General features: G+C 36.8%; 1 protein-coding gene across 2 annotated transcripts; it reads left to right on the forward strand.

Moving 5' to 3' along the window:
* The first annotated feature begins 16 nt into the window (after window positions 1-16).
* LOC132152454 (putative methyltransferase DDB_G0268948) lies at window positions 17-2872 on the forward strand. Of its 2 annotated transcripts, none has more exons than XM_059561212.1 (6): window positions 17-220; window positions 318-478; window positions 1161-1374; window positions 1650-1753; window positions 2114-2251; window positions 2418-2872. In XM_059561212.1, the coding sequence occupies exons 1-6, from the start codon at window positions 89-91 to the stop codon at window positions 2512-2514; spliced, it is 846 nt and encodes a 281-aa protein (XP_059417195.1). In that variant the 5' UTR covers window positions 17-88; the 3' UTR covers window positions 2515-2872. The 2 variants fall into 2 exon arrangements, with proteins under 2 accessions (XP_059417195.1, XP_059417196.1); XM_059561213.1 differs by having other exon boundaries at window positions 17-196.
* Window positions 2873-17714: the final 14842 nt, after the last annotated feature.

Raw genomic sequence — 17714 nt, forward strand, 5'->3', positions numbered from 1 at the left:
GAGGCGTCTGTGAAAACAAAACAGTAAACCACCCCTTTAAACAGCTTAGTGCTATTGGCTCGGTTGATGCTGTCTCTCAGTGTTTAGTATGCTTGTACAGCAGTCAAAAATGGCAGTACGTTTGTTCGAGGATAAGGAACATGCAGACACATACTGGAAGTACCGAATTTCTCCTTCTGAAGAGCTCATCGACAAGGTTCTACAGTTCCACAGGAGTAATGTAGGACTTTTATGACTGTTTGTTGTTGTTTATCATCAGACTGACATCTTTGTCATTTCATTTACATTTGGTTATGTTGTTTACTGCATTTTCTTAGACCAATTCAGCCAATGACCTGGCAGTAGATGTTGGCTGTGGGTCAGGACAGGGAACACTGCTCTTGGCACCACATTATACTTGTGTGATAGGGACAGACATCAGTCCTGCTCAACTGGAGATGGGGAGGAAACATGTTAATATGCCAAATGTCTCTTACAGGTATGCTAAGCTGAACTGGGTGCTACTGCATGTGTGACAGCTCGCTTTTGTGTAAATCTCCTGTCACCATTTAACCTCCATCAGCCAGAAAGTATGCAATCATTAACACACAACACTTTGTTTTCAAACTAATGCAGTCACATTTAGCACCAGTTTCACTACAAATGTAAGTGTTACTCTGAAAAGCTGAGTCTCGAGTAATAAGCATGTGACAAGCATTATGGTGTGTGTGCATGCATACACACACACACACACCCACACACTATACTAAAAGTATAATGGTGTATAATTTTAAAAATTAGTTTGTGAAAAATACAAACAAACTCAAAAGTAAAATATGCACACACAAAGAACTCAGAAATCTCTGCAAAATGTATATTTACTGTAAAACATATTATATTTGTATCATTTTTTAATTATTAAAGAAAGGATTGTTTCCAGACAGAATGACTCTCATTACTTACTCTTAATGTGTCATAAATGATAAAAAAAAATGCATAATCCTCTGGCACTTAAAAAGTTGGGACAAATAATGTCTCAATTGGCCTAAATGAAGATTTCTAATATTTATTTATTTATTTAGAAGTGAAATACTGTGATTATGCTCTTAATTTTGTTCTCTTTATGAGTTTCCTGCATTCAGTATACACATGCATCTGTTTTATTTATTTGAAACACAAAGGGAGAGTCCAGCTGAAGAACTGCCTTTTGAAGATGGCTCTGTAGATCTTGTGACGGCCATGTCTGCGTTCCATTGGTTTGACCATTCGCGTTTTCTTCAGGAGGCTCACAGAGTGCTTAAGCCTCATGGCTGCCTCGCAGTTCTCAACTACATCATGGACATGGAGCTGAACTACGGAGACTGCTCAGAGACTTTAAACCACATCTGTTATGAGGTGGGGCTCATTAGACTGATATTTCTCACATTTAAATTTGCTGTCTGAACATCTGTGTGTGCTACATATTCTTTGAGAACATCTAAATTTCTTCTCATATATGATCCATAAGTCATAATATTAAATAATTAACTCAAACATCATCCACAGCATTTTACAGTACATGACTGATTGATTACTGAACTGTTGTTTCAGTAAATGGTTAAAAAAAAAAAACATGTTTTTGACACAAAAATAAGTATTCTATCACGTCATATACATCTTTCTCATTACAGTTTTATGCAGGCTTGCAGCCTTTCCGGAACCCTTACCTAAGATCCAGCTCTTTCGAACTGTACAAAAAAACATATGACTCTCTCCAGTATCCAGTCAAAGAATGGTAATATAGTTATATACAAACTAGCTGTTAAAATATTAACTTTATAGATAATTAAGTAGGTCAAAGTGCTCAAAGTGTTCAAAGTGCAATTAATCTTAGGTTTAGAGACTGAAAGTTTTATTAAGTTACATATAAGTATCAATTTGTTATATTGTGACTATAGCCTCAGTTAATAAAAGGGCTTGTTATGCCTTGATTACCCTTTTGTATATGCTACATAATAAAAATGTAAAGGATTTAAATTGAACATTGAACATTTACATTTTATTTATTCATTAATTGTCCCTTACGTAAACTGTTGCTATCCAGGATAAAACAAAAATGAATAAAAAGATGGTCAAGATGGTATTTTGTCTTTAGGCAGGACATTTTTTGGGTGAGAAAGCCTGTCCCGCTCTCTGGCTACATCGGCATGGTGGAATCTTTCTCCAGTTTCCAGGCTCTCTTAAAAAAGGATCAAGAAGAGGCCAGACGACTCTCACAGGACACTGAACACAGGTGTTAGACTTTGAGTTTTCTTATGTAATGTTTATGTCTATATATATATATATATATATATATATATATATATATATATATATATATATATAATATATATATATAATGTGTGTGTCATATCATGTATCTCATTCTCTTTTCCTCACACTCTATTTTCCCTATCAAGACTGCTGCATGCAATGGGTGTGACATCCTCGGAGACAGAAGTTATCATGGGAGTTAAATACTTCTATTTTCTAGCCCGCAAGCCTGCAAATGACTGATTTCTTTCTTTAAATTGTAATTTTAGATCTTGTTATTAGTTTATATTTCGATATAATTATCTGGGTTACTAATTTCCATAACCATCAAGTTCATAACCATCAAATAAAAAGTTATAAAATATATTTCTTTTTCTTACACATTCAATAATTAAAAAAAAAAGTTAATAAAAAAAGTTAAAAAGTAGTCTTTACACATTTAATTTTAGAATTAATTTTTTTATTATTATTATTGAATTAAGTTAATTTAATAAAAAATCCAAATCTTTATAGAAGATGTGAATTCAGGTCATTGTCTCTGTGTATAAACTGTAGCCTATGTTCAATGTGTGTTTGAATAAATTAACAGATTCAAATAAAATTCGTCCTTTCACTGACCCATTTGCAAAGAAGCGATCATTTCAAAGTGTATCTGAAAGAGCGTCCAGCAGGGTGCAGTGTTGACTCGCAGTATCTGCGCGAGAAGCGTGTCGACAAACATCTGCACGGCTGCCTGTGATGACGCGACCCAGCAATCCCACGGTACAGCGACTTAACACGGGCACAATACACAGCTTCAAAACACAAACAGAAACAAAAGAAACTGAGAGTGACATTTCAATGTAAACTTCAAAATGTTAGCCGCGATTTTCTTAAGCAATCCATTGTTTGCTTGGTAAGTTTTGGTGCTGCTCGATTAGTGAGGTTTGAAAACATGCTTGTTTCTCTTTTTATTTACACACGTCTTTGACAATACTATCATAATTCTCTTAGAAGGGCCTATAAGTCAGGTAAAATGTTTTAGTGGTTTGGCATTGTGTGTCTTGGAGCTATTGCTGATTATGCACACATAGCCAAAGGGTGAATGGAAAGAATGGATCACAGGAACTGTGTGTGTTCAAATCGCTTACCTAGAAAAGTAATGCTCAGACCTGCTATCAAATGATAGCACAAGATACTGTGAATATAGTGCCAATGCTCATATGTGAGACAGCTGATAGGTTACACCACACTACACACACGCACACACATATATGCTAATTTTAGAAGAAAATTTCAGCTGGCTTTTGCATTTTTGCATTTGCCTTTGCATTTTTGCATCGCCATCTGAAATATTCTTCTAAAATTAGCATTTTTATCAGGCTCCTATGCCTATGTTCAGTCATTTCACTTTAATTGCAATGAAAAGGACCTAACCATTGCCAATAAAGTAAAATTACTGAACCCAGGAGCATGATAAAAATGCTGATTTTAGAAAAAAAAATATTAAATGGTACTTTTAGGCTTTTAAATTTGAAGTCTTCATATGTGCATGCATGTATGCATGTACTGTATGTATGTATGTATGTATAGTAAAGCTCTGCACACATTGTTTTAATCAATTAATACTTTATTTACATCACTGGTCTCATCATGGTCTGATATTTTCCACTATTTGCTGTCACCCATTGCAGCACTATACACTATATAAGTCCACTTACTGCATACCGGTAATGGCACTTGTCCACTGCAGCTGGAGAACTCTGCTCAAAAACGCTAGAGCTCCTTGCACTGTGTCTGTATAATGTGTGTGAAATCTAAATTCAATATAGTAATATGTAAACAATATAATGCACAAAATCCAGCAGAAACTGTCTTGGGTAACAAAAGTGTATTAATTACTGTAAATTATTACAATTTTCTGTGGCTAAAAGGATGATTTAGAAAATGTAAAGTGTGGATAACATTTTTGTAAAACTAAGATGATCAAATATAGGAGCTGCACATTTTTAATTAAAACGATATATACCATATACCATATATATATATTCACTGTACTGTGTATTACTGCAAACACATTTTCTTGATTTTTTAAATATCAAACACTAAAATTCTCTGCCTCTGTCGGAGGTAAGTTTTCACCAGTACAGATGAAGGAAAATACAGTTCACAAATTCTGCCCTCATCTGAGTCAACAAGTACATAATATGTTAAGTGTCAGTACATCATGATCAGCAGTTTATATATATATTATATGTTTATATATATATTTATATATTCATTATAATTATTATTTATTTATTTTTTTTACATATTTTGTTGAAGTGTCCAAATACACTGTGATCTGTCATATGCCACATTTTAATCCATTATGAATTTTTTTGCATCCTGACTGGGCCTGAGCTGTTGAATTATCTACCCCTTCACACATACGGATCTGAGACCTGGGCTCCCCTCTCCTGTAGCTCTTGCATGCTAAAAGTGAGCCATACTTCTCATGTTGGTGTGAAAAATGCTAATTATACATTCTGTAACAATAAAACTGACTGTTATGATCAGAATTAAACATATGCAACAACACAGTAAATGTTTTTAAAAGGACGAACAGACATTCATAATCAAAGAGCACTCAAAGCATTTTGTTAGACAGAAAATGTTTTCATTAAATATATTTGTGTGGCTTTTTAATAAAATAGGCAGTGTGATTGTGAATTATAATATAGCTTATCTGCAAAGTATTCCCTATATATGCCACACACCTTTTAATAAAGCCAGTGAAGCTATTCTGTTCATAACTTCCTAAAGCTCATGAGGGTTTGCTGATCAATAAATTATAGTTCATTTGCACTTAAGTAAGTTTGGACAATCTTTTCAGTAAAAGTGCAATTCTACAGTATGTCTTGTATTACTAGAAAATTATATTTTCTATTGACAAATTGTGTTATCTGTGCATAATTTTCTTTAGTCACAATTTATTTAGTCACCCACCGTTTAATTCCCAACCCGTATGACTTACATTCTTCACCGGAATATACATTTTGGCCAATTTCCAAGTAAGGTTACCATCGTAAGACGTAAAAATATTCATGGCTAAGTTTTTTTTATAAAGAACCCTACAAGAGAAGACTCTGACTCTGCCTCATCAGCCCAAGAACACAGGGGACACAATTTCACCTGTTACAACAAAGACAGAAAATTATGCTTCTCCATAAAAAAAAAGTTTCTCTAAGTCCCAGGGGTGCAGCTTTTGATAGGACCTCCTCATTAACAGTATTCTTCTAAACATGTTTATTCATGAAGTAAAACCAAGATGAATCATCTGACTGGCTAGAAGTTTTAAAAGAATGATGAGGAAACATGAATAATTGATTCGATAATAGGATTATTCATAAGAAGTGACCTAAGATTGCATATCAACAGATGGACCCTATAAATCAGGTTTTCAACCCCTCATTCATAATTCATAGTTTAACCTATATGTGCATATACATAAATATATATTTCCACAATATCAACTTGAACCATGATCTATGAATCAAACATCAATACAAATAGAATGCGTATTTATTATTATATGGTGCATATTAAAATATCAGTCAGGTTATGGCTGTTGGATATAATTTGCCAGAATTTTTAAAGTAAGTTTAATGTAATGATAAATGTTAGTGATAAAGTTGTTATTTCCCACTTATGATAGTAAAATCTTAGATAGTAAAGCATGAATTTTACTGATCAAATAAATAAATAAATAGTCAGTGTCGTGCTTGCAGATGTTTTGCAGAAACTAGCACTTTCAACAGTCCTGATGGTGGGGAATATCATACCAACATATCAGATGAAATGAGAATTGTTTATCATGCAGGGCAATGGTCCTCATGGGTATCAGGACCTCATGTTCATGTATCCTGGCATGGTGTGAAATGATGCACACTCTTGAGTTTCTCATAGCTGCGCCACATTAGAGGTAGTTGTGACCTCAGGCGCTGGTTACTACTGACCTGCTGTGTACAATTTATTTTGTTTGTACTCTACCTCTCACAAACAATTAATCATATAATGAAAAAAAAAATCCTTGCCACAAACTGCCTCTTTTCAAAAGGGAGAGCATGACAGGACACAAAGGGTATGTAATATATGTTTGTAATATAATCTTGTAAGGATCCTGAACCCTTCAACATGAATGAGCCTGATCAAATGACTGGAGTATATGAAAATTTAAATAAGTGTTCAGATATGCCATCATCAGTTTGCACCAACTACCAACTAACTAATGTAGACATTTTGTATCTTTCATGACAGAGATCTTCCTTATAATCCACCAAGATGTGGCAACCCTGAGCATATTAACATACAACCACCAACATTTAAATGTGTCCCTGAACTACACATCCAGAAAGTTTAGTCAATCATAAACAGAGGGCAATTTTTTGAAGTTTTAAAGGTACAGTAGGATGTCTGACATCAGACTGGAAAATCTTTGGCCCTGTTTCCACCAGATATATGTGTTGTTGGGTGCGTCGAATTTCGTGGGAGAACCGAGGGCTGTTCACAAATATGAATCAATGGACAAACCTGTGTTATGTAAAAACATATCAATTATGTTATTGTCTGATTTTTGTATATACATTTTTTAAATATATATATTAAATGGGAGAATAGCATTCAAATATTCATTAATTTTAGTTTGTAAAGAAAGCAGAACATCATTGAGTGATGGATCCAATCTTAAAGCACGTTATATTCTCACGACAGTCTACTGCACGGTAGTTTTAATCAGCATTCAGTCTATTTTTTATCTACTATAAACATGTCCGTGTGCATTAATCTTAATGCATTTAGCATTGTAACCAAAACAACAACTTCATCTTAATTGCCAATGCCGATAGCCAAGAGACTGTCTACTTAAATAATCTAGGATTGATTAAGATTAATGGCTAAAATAAACTCAAGGTGAGGTTTGAAATTAGGAGTTGGTCTAAAGTTCATAAGAACCACAGATGGACTACAACAATCTGACACATTTTAAACAAACTAAATGAGGTTGTTGTCTCTTTGGGGATTTTGAGTAGGCTTGGTCAAGCCATAAAAGCATTGTCTGTGATTATTGTGGCTCTAATTGGCATTTGAAAAGCATTCATTTATAGCCTTAATTGTTTGCTTATGGATCCCTTTTAAAGTTTGTTTTAGCTATTTTTGAGAAAAAAAGAATCCCTAATGACTAGTAGCAGACGAGACAGAAGGTCTGCTGTAAGATAATTGGAGAATAAAGGCACAGTGATGCAGAACTCTCACACCTTGTGCTACACAAAACACATCATTGTGTGCTGGTCACAAACCCGTCCTCCAGCACTTAAGCATTCTCCTGCCATTTTGCATGTGAACTTTTGAACTTTATTTTGAATTTGTAAATGTGCTAGATTCTCCATTTGCCTGGGTTCATGAACTTTTGTGTGGATGGAAACAGGTTCGGATATGATGCAGCCTTTGTTGAGAGTTACTCGCCTTTGTTTATTGGCCTAATTTGTCTGTCTAGTGGAGTTCAGTCAGTACTGCTCATTTTGCCAGTCTATAATAATTTGATGCAGTTTGTTTAGGAATGCATGTATTTAATTGCTTGTTAGTTCACATTAACCTGAACTTGAACTTTGCAGACATGATTCATAACAGTTTAGGATTAAAGAATCTCAAAATAGCAAGTCGTTCATTGTGCCTAAAAGGTTCTGTTTTGTTGTTGATACAACGAAATACTAATAAAACATCTGTTAAAAAAAATAATAATAATTCCTTGAAATTATACTGTAAATTGTGCCCTATTTTACAGATTTTTACTGACTTTTAAATGGACACTGAATGGACAGGCCAGTGTTTTTACTGCCTTTGTTCTCCACATAAAATTAGAAATTTTTGAATAATGTCTTAACATGTTTTCAAGCTGTATTTCAACTCCACGTATTTTTATTCTCCTCAACATTTTTTTTTAACAAGTAAATTACCTGCTACTGATGGACCATAATATTATTCAGCTTAATTAACAACGTTCATAATGCTGTCTTTCTTGTTTTTAAAGTTGGCATGCGATGGCGAGAAAGTTTGTTGATTTTTGCTCTCTGTGCTGAGAGTGAATGTTGGCACTATCCCGTCAGCTGAAGGTGATTGTTACTTTCAGACACAAACATCCTCTAGGGGCATCAGAGGCCTCTGGCAGGTTTCAGTCAGAGACTGTGCAAGCAGGAAATAATTTTATAGTTTCCCACTCTTTCTATTCTTATGTTGTCTTTTCACTTAAAGAAGATTTTTTTTATGACAAACTTGTTGTTTCGACAAGTTTACCCTAGATTTTTCTCTTCGGAAATCTTTCATCTCCTGCGGCATTTACTGTGGTAACAGTTACGTTTCCTCACTGCCGGAGTCAGCAATTTTACCATCACATGCAGCTGAGAGCCCTACACTTCAATACACACCACAGCGGGAGGTAGTGCTTTAATAGTTAGAACTCACATTGCACTCTGTGCTGGGGTATCATTTTCTCCCGAAACATTAATTTTTTGTTAAGGCTCCCTTGCTGAGCCTCAAGAAATTCACAAAACTGTGCAATTTAAAACCTAAATCGTGTTTAAAGGATATAGTGAAATTTCTCTCTGAGCGACTGTTGAATAGATTGTGAATGAAGGAGAACATTTGGCTTGTTTTCTGATGTAGTTTTGTGGGGTGCTGGGTGAACTGTTGAGGGAGAACTTTAGGAAGGAAAAATAGATTTAAAGGGATGATGAAAAAATCTCATTTTCTTTGGTCTTAAAATGTATTTATTTATTTTTCTTGAAATGACTCATTCTGAATTATTGTTTGTGTGTTGCACACAGTAAAGCACACCAGTGGTGAGGCCAGCAATTTTAAACTAAGTGGACCTTGGTGGAATAGGGTGGAACCCAGAGCCAACACTCAAACTGAAGTATATAATTTTACAATACATGAGAATAGGAACCTAATTTTGACGGCTAAAACGGCATCATCATATTTTCTGACTGAAGGAGAAAGGCCTAAAATATGAGCAGAAAATATATTACCAAAAAAATGTAAAATAAAAATGTGACCATAGGGGTCATGTATGATTAAAATGTCTCCACAATCTGCTTTTGAAGAAATATCATGGTATAATGCTACAGCACACATTCTAGCAGTTGCAGTTTCTGGTGCCTCCATCTCAATATACTGTACATACACATCACATGGAATGTTAACTCAGCAGTAGAGTTACACTCACGGAACACTGCACTTATTCGCAATCACAAAAGTACATTTTGCATGTGCTTTAAAGCCTTGCTGATGAAACATTTCATTCACATGCTGTTCTGAGATGTGCTTACATTCTCTGAGCTTGTACACCTGAAGAGCGCACACACTAAAAAGTCTGTCAAACAGCGTCTGATTACTGGACTAATTTTGCAACTCATTGCACTAATACTTTCAAAAACCCATGAGGGTTACATATAAACACAGTTGGTTATGTCTAAGATGAAAGTAAACAGTTGAGAGAAAACCGGATGTGTGCCTGCAGATATGTGCAGGTCTGGGGGCAGTCATGGCCTAATGTTTAAAGAGATGGACTTGTAACCCAAAGGTTAAGTCTCATTACCGGCAGAAATTATAGGTCGGGGGAGTGATTGAGGTGAGACCCTGTGACCCTGAGGTCTGACCCTGTGTGTGTGTGTTCACTACTTACTGCTGTATGTGAACACTTGGATGGGTTAAATGCAGAGCACAAATTAAGTGCATGGGACCCTATACTAGGCTATCTTGTTTTTGTTTTACAGCAGCAGAATAATTGTACTAATGCTACTGCTTGTCATTTAAGGAATTAGTTCACCCCCAAAACATTTTATTCTGTCATTATTTACTCACTCTCTTGTTGTTCCAAACCTGTATTCATTTATTTATTGTGCTGAACAAAAGAAGATATTTTGACACAAAATATCTTAACCGAACAGTTGCTGGTGCCCATTGACTTCAAAAGTAATGGGGGAAAAAAATACTATAAATGTCACTGGGGACAAGAAACTATTTGCTTACCCACATTCTTCAAAATAACTTTTATGTTCAACAGAAGAAAGAAACTCATTCAGGTTAATTAACTCATTTCATTAAGATTAAATTATGACAGAATGTAAATATTTGGGTGAACTATCCCTTAAATGTTAATAAAACAATAAAATGAAGAGAAAAATCACCCACTTTAATACAGCTGCTTTAACTAGAATTAATGTATAATTTATTCAGTAAAGTGTATGTAGTGTTTTATTTTTATATTTGTTCTTTTTTTTTTTGAATGCTACTGCTAAATACTCCTACTGTACCCAATAATGCACTGTTTGTTTTATTTGTATATTATGTCTATCTATGTTCTAATGTGTATCTATGTTCTTATTTTTTAATAACAATGATAAAATAATGATAAAGATTTTTATCTTCACCCACTTTGTCCTAAATAATTGCCATTCTTTTTTTATTATATTGTGTTACCTTGCAAGGCATTGTTTTTAAGATATATAAGGAAATTAGTTTGGTTGTACTGCTCAGACAACTTGCAAACTTTTAGAAAGGGATCTAAAGGGCACTTTAGCATTGGTGATTAAAGGGTCTTTCTCATCTCATTTCTCAGATCACATTTAATCTGATCACTTCTCTCCTCTCTCTCCTGACACATTGTCGGCTAGCTCAGCTTCCAGACAGCTCAGGACTATGACTCAAAGACTTTGTTCTTTAGACCCGTTTGTCAGCATGTTTTTATTACCTTGCTTTTTTAGATGTACATCTCTTTGTTTAATGTGCTCCTTTTGTTCCTTTTATTTTTTTGTATTACTGACTAGTTCTTTCTTTAGTGAGTTTTTCTCTCTGTTCAAGTTCATTGGCTGCTGCTCAAATACATTGCTGATTTAAGAGTTTTAAATTCAAAGTAAAACTAATAATTCTACGTTCAATGTGTTCTATAAGTATTTATCTTTTTTCAATAAAGTTCTTGTATTTTGTTTTTCAAACCAGCAGCAATGTAATTATTAAATTAAATATTACATGTTATTTTCCTGAAGTTTAAAGCAGCAAAATAATTGGTTACACAAGCCAGATTATTTATCTTTTTTTTCTACTACTTTTTTCATAGTAGTTTTAGTATAAGAAGAAAACCTTGGCTGCCAACATACAATATTTCCGATGGCATGATTTCCACAAAACTAAGAGTCCTGATTCACATTGAGTCAGATATGAAAGTATTTTCACTTCTTGAGTAATGGCCAAGAGAAAACGTGTTAACTGAACATTTAGCCTGCAGGCTAGCTTGGAAATTTTCTTTAGTCTTTAGTATTACTTTCCCCCGTATTTTCCTAGAAAATATTTTGTATGTACATTAGAGGGTAACTTTGTGCAAGAGCATGATCTAAGCACATTATGTTTTTTAATGAATATTGAACCAAACATTAGAAGGCTCACTTCCACAGTTCAGAAACATAACCTCAGCTCAGGGGGCTGGCTTAGGATAACAGTGTCTGCGATTATCTCGGCTGGAAATGTCTCTGGAGCACAGACAACACCACTAACTCCCACAGAGGTCTTTGCAGTGCCAGGTTTTACACGATTATTTATGTTGAGATTGTCCTGGTCCCAGTGAATGAGGGTCGTGTCTGGTCATCTGTGTTCCAAAAAGTGTGCATGTTTCAGACAGCAAAGGCTTGTGTGCTATAGTGAGCATTCATGTTTTGTTCTAAATTTGTGTTAATGTGGGCTTGCATTTTGGACTTAATAAAAAATGCATTTCTGTATTGCTATGGGCTCCTAAATAAAACATGAGAAGTCTCTTTGTGTAAGTATTTATTTTTTCCTGAATTGTGACATGAAAACTTACTCTAAATTATGGTAATATGTTGAAGAGGAATTAGTGACAGATTTTACTCATAAATTAGCATTAATAGACAGTTTTCAAAAATGAATTAATCATGAATACCTTGCTGTTTTGATGCATTTTTGAGGACTAGATCTAAATGTTGTATGAACATTATAAATGTTTATTTTTATTATGAACTGTTCTGTTGTTGTATGGTAGTTTTTGTATTTTAAATTATATATATATATATATATATATATATATAGGTAAGAAAACATTGTAAAAGTGTGCAGATCTCATTGCAATAATTCAGATACTGATTTGGGGATGTACAAAATTCGAGCGTGACTTCACATTTTTTATGCAGGTGTGCGAATGTGTTTTGCACCATATTCACTGCAGCAATAAGTAGTGAAACGTGAGCTTTTTGATTTGTGATCCATAGGATTTGTTCACCTGCAAGTGAAGGATTCGAGAAGGTGTAACTATTGAGTTGTGTTTGTGGAAGAGGAAAGAAAATCTACAAGTTTGCAACTGTTGTCTGTGAATTCAAATTTACTGGTACACATGTGTAGCTATTCTCTACAACTACAAATTCCAGTCACAGACGCTCAGTTGATTTGCACCAAAAGTACCTTCATTGATTCTGCTCATTTGTTAAAGTTCTCATGATTTTGGTTTGTTAAGGCTACTTGAGCATACTACAATTTTTTTTTTTTTTTACCCTTGATGAATTTTATCTTGAAGATCTGTCCTCTTCGGAATAGTAGTATTGTTTGTAGTTGCCCAATTATTTTTTCTTAGAAAGTACACTAGAGAAAATGTTTAACTGGTTGTAGCAGTGGACTGTGTGGCATCTTTGTTTTTGTTTTTTTTTGTTTTTTTTTTTTATCTTAGAGCTTTCTGTCAACACTATGGTAAATTCTATTTCCCCTTTTTATGTCTGTCTCAAGTTTACATATATTTATTTGTACTGTTATAAAATACTTGTCCAATGCAAATTTTAGTCTGCACTGAGCTAATGCTATCTTGCTTAGTGTTTTACTGAGGTAATTTGCCCTTTTATTTGCTGCATCAGCAGGGCATCTTCCTGTGTGACAATTCTACAGTTGAGAGCACAGAATTATGCATGCCATAGGATATAATATTTGTTTTTCCACCCCTTCAATCCAGCAACCAGAAGGTCACTTAAGACTTGAAACATTCCGTACGCAAGAACATGATGCATCCTTTTAGCTAAACAAGCTCTTTCTGCTGGACAAGCTCCAATTCTCATGCAATGTTACTTTTTCCTGAATTTCCTCAGAGCTCTGACTTTCTGAATCGTCACATGGAAACCTAAAAAGGATTTTGTTTTACATGACAACTGAGGAATTTATGTTGCAGATATTTCATGAAGACCCTATATGTGTCATTCGTGAAAGAATCGTTCTTTTTGAACGAATCTTTTAGGTGAACGAATCGTTCTCGTACACGCAATCCACTGACTCATATTTATCGTTCACTGAAGTTCCTCCCTCCACAGCAGCGCGGCGCTATTAGTAGCTCGGTGAACCGGGTATCTGAACTGTTTCATCCTGTCAAAGAGTTACTCAACCTCGAGCCAATAGCCTTTCGAGTATGAGATGTGACAGAGCATGGGGTTTATTGAATGTAGTGAGCGAATACGCCCTTCAATGAACGAGTTTCATAGTGTCTGAACGAGATCTAGAGATCTTATCGTTCGTGAATGAAATGACTGAACTGTTACAAATGTCGTTCGTGAACGAGCTGAATGATTTAGTACATCTCGTTCGTGAATGAAATGACTGAACTGGCACACATGTCATTCGTGAGCGAGTTGAATGAACGGATACATGTGGTTCGTGAATGAAATGAACTGGTACATAGCTTATCTCGTTCGTGAACGAAATGAATGAGAGTAAAAGGGTTAGTCTGCTATTTAGCATGTTAATCTCACAAAATGCAAAGGGCAGTTATAGGCACTGTGCACATACGCTTGTTTTGATATTAAGCATACAGAACTCCGTTTAATCCCCGATTTATGAATGTGAATATATAATATACAAACTGTCTGACCAAACAATTAAAATGCTAATTAGGCAAGAAAACCTCTTGCTTTGTTCATCTGAACAACTTAATTAGACTTTATATATTGAATGCGTTTATGCAGACATTTTAATAAAGCCAGATCAGTTGTTGTAACAAGTAAATACGTTCGTTGATTTAAGACATAACACATAATACACTCTTTTTTGCCACCTGCTGGCATATTTTGTGTAATAAGAAGAAATGATCACTGAACGAATCAGTGAACGATTCTGAACGAATCATTTTGGTGAAAGAACTGAAAATGAACGAATCTCTTGAAAGAATCATAATTTCCACCACTACCCTAAAGAATCATACCAACTTGTTGGAAAATCTGTTGATCCCTTTAATGAAAAAGAAATCAAAAAATTAACTGAAGGCATACAATACAGTTCCCTTTCAGTCGGTCACGTTCGACGTTACGAATGGGATCTCACCCGAGAGCCCAATCACCTTCGAGTGGTACAAAACGAGCCAATGGTACACAAAGTACCTTGGTCTGCGGGATTTGCATCGTGAGCTCCGCCCCGCAGAGCGGGTATATAAGGAGCAATGCGAGCAACTCGCATTCAAGCTTTTGCTTCGGAGCCGAGCACATCGTGTGCTGCTTTCACCGGAGTGTTTACAAGCAAGAGTCACTGGTGTTGGTGTGACGCCGCGATACAGCGGTTCGTCTGGGTTTCCTGCGACAGCTCCCGTGTTCCCCTGAGCGCTTCAACACCTCTGAAAGAGCAAATTTCTTTCACAAAAGAGATACGGGCCGATTTTCGTCTTTTTAAAGATGTCATTTCACCCGTGTGTTTCTGGGTGCGGTCGATACATCGCTCCACGTGACGATCACGATCGTTGTGTCACATGTCTGGGCTTCCAGCACGCTGAGACTGCGTTCGTGGATGGCTCATGTTCTCATTGCGGGGACATGAGCATATCGGCGTTGAGATCGAGACTCGATTACCTTAGAAGGTATAGAGTCCCCTCTGGCACACCCCATTCTAGCTCTTCTCGTAAGAGGGCTACTTCGGCTGTTGGCCAGGGTGATCTGAGGGTTACTGTGTAGGCTTCCCCGACGAGCCATCCTCCTCAGGCCACACCCCCCTCACATACGCCGCAGCCGGTTGAATTTCTGGATGAGAACAGAACAAGTCTGAGGCCATCAGACACATCCTGCCCCGGCGGCCCACTGCTGCCTCCACCCCGCCGCCGGCACAGCCGCCTCAGCCTGCTCGTCGCCGAGGGCGCCCCCCTGCGGCCTCCTCCACTCCTGCTCGGCCACAGCAGCAGCCTTCACCCCGGCCGCAGGAGATGGCCGTAGAAGGGCGGCGCAACCCGGAGGGACCCGGAGTTGGAGGCGTCAGCTCGTCAGGAGATAGTTGACGACGTGCTTCCTCGCCACTCTCGTTCTCCTCTCCCCTTGCCAGTTTCCATGCAAAGCCGGCCCGAGAACGCTTCGCCTTCTCATGCCCTCTTTGCTACTTGGAGTCAGACGAGTGCCCGCACTCCGCCCCCGCTAAGGGACGCTATGCCTCCCATGCCGGGGCTGTCTGCTCCACCACGCTGCCCCACCGTGGGTATGCCTGTAGTCCCCTTGACCCTGCTGGTTCGGTTTCTGGGAGCCTGGCTAGAACTCCCCAGGCCGTCCCACTGGCTCATACGGACACTCAGGCTCAGCTACGCGATTCAGTTTGCCCCTTCAAGATGCCCCTGTCATGCGCGGAGGTCGCGACCCTGCTGGCAAAGGGCGCGATAGAGCCGTTACGTCCCCTTGCCACATTGCTGTTCAGCTGAACGGCCGGGTCACTGGCTCGGCTCCTCAGCGAAGACTTGAATGCGAGTTGCTCGCGTTGCTCCTTATATACCCGCGGAGGCGCTCATATACCTGCTCGTTTCATTTAGCTAGCTACACTATCTAATGTCTAAAGTCTTGCTAAATAAGCTAAATAAAAATTTTATAAGAAGGCATTTACACAATTTTTACTTCTTGTATTATGATTCCGAGGACGAGAACATGTTTGCAGAAAATATGTCTGTTGACATAAGACCACGCTCACTCTTAGCGAAGGGTTTGATTTATGTCTGTCTTTTTATTTTGTTAATTTTATTTTGCCTTTCTTGTTCATTATTTACAAAGATAATTTCCTTACAAAGAATATATGTAATTGCAATAGAGAGATGTTAAAGCTCAAGTAAACGGGACCCTTGTTGAATGCTGAACTTCTTATGCTGCCAGCTGAGTGTGCTTTAATTTAAAGAGGAAATGGGACAGAGTTTTTTTAGCACAGTTTGTAATAGCATAGCACTCTGTGACCTTTTGTTTCGAAGTTTGCCCCTTCCTAGAGCCTTAGAACCTTAACCTGTCATGTCAACAGCCTCTCATAAATCCTTAAGCTACAATAATATGACTTTGTTTCTTTGCCCCCATTTTGCTTTTGTTGGAAAAACTGCTTGAATTTTCCTTTTGTTCTGGCTTAAACATATACATTCTTAAAGTGAGTTCACATCAAGTGAAAGTCAGTCCTACCACACAGGTACAGATCTTTTATTTTATTTTATTTTATTTTTATTTTTTGATGCTGCTCCTTCTCTTTTCTTTTGAAGAGCTCTTTATGCACAATTGCATTACATTTTCACATTCCACAAATGAATAATTGAGGTCCCTCCACACAGACTTATTATGGTTCCCTCAGAGTGGAAGACTGTCCCACACATCTCTGAAGATCTTCCAGATGGCTCAGTGAGATGCAGAGCTGGGATTTCATGCATTTAAATGCAGTGTATTTGGAGACTGTGACTGCAGAGCTGTCACTGCAGTCTGCTTTATGTGAGCGTTGTCGTTTTGCCGTACTGTCAGCGATAGTAATGGGTGAGAGCCCTGCACGGTAATGTAGCACCACGCATAGTTCAGTGTCAGGTGGTGTTTACTGAGCGGCAGTGCTGCTGACGTGATCCAGTGCTGGTGCAAAGCAATTATGCTGTTCTTAAGCTTGAGCGGTTTTCACTGCTTTGAGTATTGCACTTGAGAGTACCACAGTGGGAGAATTTAAAAGCAATTTCAGGATTAAATTACATCTGTTTAAAATTTAGCAAATATAAAATGCCCAAATAAAGACTAGTTATGATACCTGTGGAATCAAGATTTATTAAAGGTATAGTTCACCTTCGGTTGCTGGTCTATGAGGATCAAGTATGAATATACTACATAGTGTACTCATGTATGGTGATATATATATATATAGCAATTCTGAACTGCTTGATTGCTTTATCATTGCAAAATGTGAAGTATATTATCTCCCAGCTCTAATCTGCTAAACATGACTAAAAGGCATGTAGATTATAAGTTATTACAGTATAAGCCTTCATGATTTTCTGTAAAGCTGCTTGAAATAGTTTGTATTATGAAAAGCGGTAAACAAAAAAACTGTGACATGACATGACGAATGAGATATTTATACAGCAAAGGATTTTGTATTAGCATTAATTCTTGTGTGACAGGTTGAGTATGAAA

Source organism: Carassius carassius, chromosome 11, assembly GCF_963082965.1.
Source record: "Carassius carassius chromosome 11, fCarCar2.1, whole genome shotgun sequence".
NCBI classification, from domain to species: Eukaryota; Metazoa; Chordata; class Actinopteri; order Cypriniformes; family Cyprinidae; genus Carassius; species Carassius carassius.

Bases quoted from the DNA above. Each gene is read 5' to 3' on its own strand.
- LOC132152454 (XM_059561212.1), top strand. From the start codon at position 89: ATGCTTGTACAGCAGTCAAAAATGGCAGTACGTTTGTTCGAGGATAAG. The intron at 479-1,160 runs GTATGCTAAGCT...TGAAACACAAAG, and splicing joins ATGCCAAATGTCTCTTACAG to GGAGAGTCCAGCTGAAGAAC. The intron at 2,252-2,417 runs GTGTTAGACTTT...TTCCCTATCAAG, and splicing joins TCACAGGACACTGAACACAG to ACTGCTGCATGCAATGGGTG.